Genomic DNA, 6491 nt, shown 5'->3' with positions numbered 1-6491 from the left:
TCAGAGGCGTCCACTTACAGTCCAGCACAGGCAAGGGTACAAGTTCAGCCAGTATTTCACTGACAGACGAAATGAGAAAAAAGGAGGAATGAGAGGAGGATGAGACAAGTATTTGTCCACCCTGAAATAACACCAGACTGTCTGGCTTTCACAGGTTTTGGAATTAACAATACATTAGCCCAAGGGCAAAGAGCTACCGTTAGCAACACCATAACTCGTAATATGAGCTGTCATGGTCCGGGCCGGCTCAGTGCTACATGGAGACAGCTCTGTATCCCCTCCAGACACTTCCTTGTACAGCACTTAACAGTGAACTCTGAGAGAAGAGCCGGAGATTCATCATTTATATTGCTCATCGTTCAACACTGTGTAACCAGTGCTGCCCCAACAACAGTCTCGAGATGTGCTCACAGCAAAACGCTGGCTCCTCCATCCACATATTGCTAGGGAGAAGACTTTGGGGATGGGTTTATGTGTGTGGGTGTGTGTTTTTAAATAATTACTGCCCATGTAAGTGTTTGTGTTTGTTTGGTGCACACATCTTTGTGTGTACATCTTTGTGTGATGGCCTTGTGCGTGTCTTTTATGTGTATATGCAGTTGTGCCTGTGTGTGTGTGCACGTGTGAGAGTGCAGGGTGTATTTCATAGTTGATCTAGAAGAGGCGAGCGTGTCTGTACTCCAGAGCGAGTATGAACTTTCAGACACCACCTTCCTGAATTTAAACATGTGCTGATTCCCATGAGGTCATTGTAAGCCTCTTTTGTTTGCCTTTTGGCAGTTGGAGCCTGTGCTCACTCGTAGACAAAGACCACTCATTTTTCCACACCACTCCTTCATAGTTTGAATACATATTATTTTATTATAAGTACAGTTCAGTAGTTACAAAACAAAGCATCTGCCATGAGGGTACAGCAAACGGAAAAGTTTACAGCTCACAAGACAGCTCTGGGTGAGGGGCATAGGGTTGGGGTGGGAGGGGACTGGAATGCTCATACGCTGGATTAGTAAAACCCAGGCAGACACCTTCAGCTCATTTTCCCAGGTACTGCACTACAGAGAGAGAGAGAGAGAGAAGAGAGAGAGAGAGAGAGAAGAGAGAGAGAACGTCTACAGGAACACAGCCAGCTTGAGCCATATGACCAGGGAAATAGATGCATCTTATCGGTCAGTTTTGGCCAATCACTAGCAGGTCCCAGTGCGTGCTGCTACACTCGGTGCCCAAGTATACAATAACACGCTACTTTTTCTTTTTTATGTTTGGCTTTTCTCATTACCAGGCGGATATGGAAGGGCTGTAGGTCTTATGCTAAAAGAATGCATTATGCCAGAAAAAAGATGGGTTTATTTGCAAAGGAAGGAATGGGGACCCAACACTAAGCTTTGTACAGTTCATGACTCATGGCCTATGCTTTTATCAGATGGCTGAGGCTGTACATGGTGGCATGAGCTTTTAAAGGTGAAGAAAACTCTTCTTGAAAGGGATATTTCAGAGACCAAAAGAATAGTGATCAGAGATGGACTGATCACAGAGAATTTGTCAGCGTTCACAAGAGAACAGAGGTGGGAGGGGGGAAAGTAACATTTCACAATGTCAAGGGACACACAAACACACACACATACACACTTGTCATTTTTAGTTAGTTTTTAACTTTGTACTGTATAGACTGGGTTTAGAATTACTATCACAGTGCAAAATACTTTTGGAGAAAACAAGAGAAACCCCTCTATGTATGTTTGTATGAGTTATGTATATACTGTATGGGCATATGCTTGCAGCAATATGAGAAGATTGTCAATCTTTTCTTTTTTTCTTCTTTTCTTTACATTGTAGAAGGCAAAAAGTACAGTACTTGAAAAAAAAAAATCCATTCTAATAGCTACCATCTAAAACAGCTAGCTGTGTAGATGCAACAACAGATGACTGTATCTAAGGCTAGACAATATTTGTTTCCTGCTTTTTTTCTTCTTTTTAATAAGTAAATACATCAAACCATTTCAGTAGTCAGTAACACTTTGCAACATTGATCTGTGGCAGTATATTACAAATGTTTCTTCAACACTATTTTTTGTCAACACTATTGTCCTTGACATTTACAGGAGAGATAAAACAAGATGGTGGTTTTCATTTTTCATCTAGCATTCTTTATCATCTTTAGTTTTCAAATATGTCAGTTGGTGTTGATTCATAACATGAGTCTGGTGTAAACTAGATATTCTTGTCATGTTGGTACTTTCTCTTAGAGGAATACAATCTGACTGTTATACTTCTGTTTTAACTCACTTTTATTTTACACCTAACTCCACACATTTCATATTTGTGTATGAGCACATATATCACTCTCTAATTAAGAAAGGTGAGGAGAGACCACTTCAACAATCTTTTCTTCCAACACACAGGCCTCTCCTTTCCTTTTAGTTGCCATGGACCATAGATCACCATGGCTACCCCACCCTGCATTCACCCAACAACTCCACCTATGTGTCATCGCATTGTTGCCCCCTCCTCTTATAAAGCACCAGATTGTCGGAGTGAGCGGTTCTACTTCAGTCCTGGTTGTTGGTGCCCTTGGGAGTGTGTGGGGTAGGAGAGATGGGTAGGCCTTGACGGCCTCGGACTGTGCTTGGTCTCCCAGGTTAGCGGGGCTTGGTCACTGAAGGAGACTGTGCTCTGGGTTGGCCGGACCGGGGGTTTCGGGAAACAGTCATGTCCAGTCAAAACCATTGTAGCATAACAGAGGTGTGTCAAAGGGCAGTGTGGATATTGTCATGTCTCTGGTTTCCAGAGGAAGCGGCAGAATGTGAAGGTTGTGTGGTTGTGGAGAGGCTGAGCATGTGGGCCGAGCTCTCCGCTCTCCTCCTGTCTGTTCCACATCAGCTGACCGAGCACTGCATTGCTTCTACTTCCATCTTGGATAAAGGAATGTGTTGCACTCATAGACATTGGACACGCAGGTAGTATTTTTTAGCCTTTTTAAGCTTTTGTTTTTTTTTTTCTCTTTTTTTTCACAATGTCAAAGCCAAAAACAGGGACTGCACAGAACATATGGCTACAAGAAAGATTCAAGAGACGTTGAACAAATGCGCTGTGAAGCCAGTCTTTCTTTTTTTTCTTTTTTTTTCCAACAGTTTTTTTTAAAGTGTCCAGTCCACTAAAAGTCAGCAGGTCTCATCCTCTCTGCCATGCCTGCAGAGAAGCGCCGATTGCTCCTGCTTCAGCGTAATCCATCCATTGTTTTGTCTGTTAGTTTGTTTGTTCTTAAATAGTCTGTTTTTAATCAAGAGTTTGTCTTCTTCGCCACCTCCACCATCATCATCATCATCATCGTCATGGCCCCCAGCGCGTGCTTCCAGATGGTGTTAGTCTCTGTTTAGAGAGGCGTCGTGCATCTCAGAGTCGGCTAGGTTAAGCTCGGGGGACAGAGTTGGGCCGAAGCTGCCGGGACCTTCCTCCTCTGTGGCCCACAGATGAACTGCGGTCAAGAGAACAAACATTAGGGTTGCTCTCTCTCTACCTCTCTTGCTCTCTCTCTCTACCTATCAAATCACACACTGAACATTTTAATGGACACCACACACTACACTACACACACACACTAACAAATGCACACACACTCATACACAGATAGTGTGTACTGTCTCAGCCCTTCTTTGTGCTGATGTTAACATAGCTGACTTTATTTCTGTTGGAATAATGAACTAGGCCTGCATTACATTGCAAACTGCAAGCTAGGATTGTATCTTACTGATGAAGATCCATGGCAAATCATTGACTTACAAATGGATAATGCATGCAATGAATGTAGGAAGTTAGATGTGCTAAATATATCTGGTGAGTGCAACATGTTTTTGCAAGGTCATTGTAAAATATGATGAGGCCATATTGCCACTAATAAGTGTTTATTATTGAATGTCACTATGCTTGTTCAAAAAAGTGTTAGCCAACTATGTCTACTGTTAGGAAACTGGAGAGTAATATCCACTACTGGATTAGGTCAAAATACTTTATTATTGACGGAGAGAATAATAGAGACAATAATTGTCAACACTGTCAGTTTTACTGAATGTAAGAAATAACTATGAGGGCATTTGCGTAGATAAAGTTGCTGGGCAAAGGTGACAGAAACAGTAACAATGAAGGACATATGATAATTGGCAGATTTTTCAGACTTTTTCCAAGCAAGTTGTATTTTCTAGATAACGGAAATGGGACATTATGAAGTTGAACTGGGTTGCGCAATTATTGCTGAAGTTTGAATCTATCAAAAATGCTTAGTCTTTCTAATTATGTTCTTCTGCGGTTTGAACTAAATAATACGAATGGTGTTTCATTCCCTCAACAACTTCTGGGGAAATTATTTGCCAATAAAATCTACAGAGTGCATTTCCGTGTCATGTTCTTTTAAAGTGCCTCCATGAAAGTGACAAAATGAAATTAAAACATGCTTATATTTGAGTGTGCTCGCGCAAGAACGCGATATCGGAATGAAATGAAGAGACGGAGCAGAGCCATGGAAAACTAATAACGGGATAAAACATCGTCATTTAGTTTTGCCAAAGAGCAATAACGCTGACACCTACTCTCCCCGCATTAGGCACACAATCACACCGTCACTCTCAAATCAAGATGTGTTTCTTAAAGCAGTCCACTTAAAGCGCAGTTGTCATGTGGTTTAGAAAAAGCTGACGGAGATTAAGAAAAAAGAATTAAAGCATTTCCGCCTCGTCTGGTAGCTAATATTGAGAGATGTGGAGATATGAATGCTTCTCTAACAACCGGAACACCAGTGATTAATGATACTATTTCACACTTGAAATACCCTTGCCCGGACCCGCAAACAAATTTAAACGACCGTCATTTCATAAAGTTAACTTTTGAAGATGGTCATATCATGCTGTCTTAATCCCTTTGATATGCCATAGGACTTTGACATATCACTGAATACCAAAAGCGGCCATTTCGCTCTTGTGCAAGCCTTTTCATGTCTCCCCACGTATTACCAAAAACAGTTGCTAGAATATGCATCAACGTACTCTGGCCACTAGATGGCGGTGCAAGCCTTCAGATTCAGTCTCCACAAATGCACCTACTCCCCAGTATCAATTCTTCAGGTCCCATTTACTTTGCTGTATACTTTAATGACAATAATGCATGTGATGCTTATTGACAAAGTTACCCATTTCAGTATAAATAGATGGGGGAACTAACTGATGCCATATTTTTGCAGAGATAATTAAATTATTAAAATAATATGTGATATTAGTAGTAATAATATATTGAATTCCCCAGGTTTTAAAGTGCCTAATCTCCCAAGGGTGTTTCTTTTTTGTGAGTTCCTCTTAAAGAAACTTTCAGTAATGAGTTACAGATTAAGCCCCATATTTGATTTTCACTCTTCATTAACTGAGCCACCTGGAATGCCATTATTTAAGGACGCCTTCTCTGCTCCCCAAACAACTGCCACTGTGGTTGAGAGATCAGGCCAACTTTACAGGTTTTATAGACTGCTATTTTTTTCTCCCTTTTTTAGTAGGCCTGTGTGATTTCCCAACGGCACCAATAGCGCATTGCAACCCAAGAGAGAGAAGCACATATGCTGCATTCCACAAGCATCATCCAGGAACACCCTGCCAATCTAAACATGTTTTGCCCTACGAATCGCAGAGGTTGCAATGCTTTAGCCATCAAATAGCCCACGCACAGAATTACGGATGAGTGATGCACTCGTCTGAGCATCAGATTCTAGAGAAGGTCAGCACTCCATTTATCCATCATTAATCCTATGAATTATTATTAACGAGCATGCTGCTACAAGACATACAGTATTTGGTATGGTTCCCACAGGCAAGGTGCAGTACTCAAGCCCAGGATGCAATGACTTGGAGCACAAAAGGTTTTTTTCTCCCCTCTACAGGTCAGCTTGGGTAGTGCATATATAGAAAGAGCATTAGGCTGCGAGAGGCCCTGGAAACTAATACAAGACATATGGTAAGAGGACTCATAGCTCCGGGATCCATCTTATGTTAATACATGTGTCATGCTTAACAGAATGGATAAATGAAGAGGCGGACAGAACAATGGGCTAACACAAGGCTCTGCTAACTAGGGCCAAGACGCTGAGGGATACACTGGTGTGTCTGGGGTCTTCAACCTGACATTTGCACAATATATGAAGGCAAAATGGCTTCTTTTGCATCCATGCAGCAAATTTGCTACAGATAAAAAACACTTTGCAAGGGAAAGCAGCCATTCGTCATCTCCTCCTGACATCCTCCTCAAAACACTTCCCCCTGCTTGTGGAATAATATTATGTTGGGGTCTATAATCATTGGATGTCGGTATTTTAGTTTTCCTGTTTAGAAAGTATTTCAAGATACTGATTGTTGCTCTATGTGTTTCTCTATTTAACCTTTTGAAATGAATCTGACTCTATATACATGAGCAATCCAGCACAGATGAACTAATGTGAACTAGTGTTGAGTGTACAGCCA

General features: G+C 41.5%; 1 protein-coding gene across 1 annotated transcript in view; it reads right to left on the bottom strand.

Moving 5' to 3' along the window:
• Positions 1-834: 834 nt before the first annotated feature.
• znf536 (zinc finger protein 536) overlaps positions 835-6491 on the bottom strand; it is an 81416-nt gene continuing 75759 nt past the window's right edge. Inside the window, exon 5 of the mRNA XM_076287732.1 lies at positions 835-3472. Within this exon, the coding sequence (XP_076143847.1) occupies positions 3360-3472 (113 nt within the window). The 3' untranslated portion in view covers positions 835-3359. The remainder of the gene's footprint in view (positions 3473-6491) is intronic.

This window comes from Alosa pseudoharengus, unplaced genomic scaffold, assembly GCF_046254945.1.
Source record: "Alosa pseudoharengus isolate Yale_2024_CS ecotype anadromous, Long Island Sound unplaced genomic scaffold, YU_APseudo_1.1 YU_APseudo_1.1_scf_16, whole genome shotgun sequence".
Lineage (NCBI taxonomy): Eukaryota > Metazoa > Chordata > Actinopteri > Clupeiformes > Clupeidae > Alosa > Alosa pseudoharengus.
Note: the sequence above shows the minus strand (reverse complement) of the source record. Positions and strands in the feature narration are given on the sequence as shown.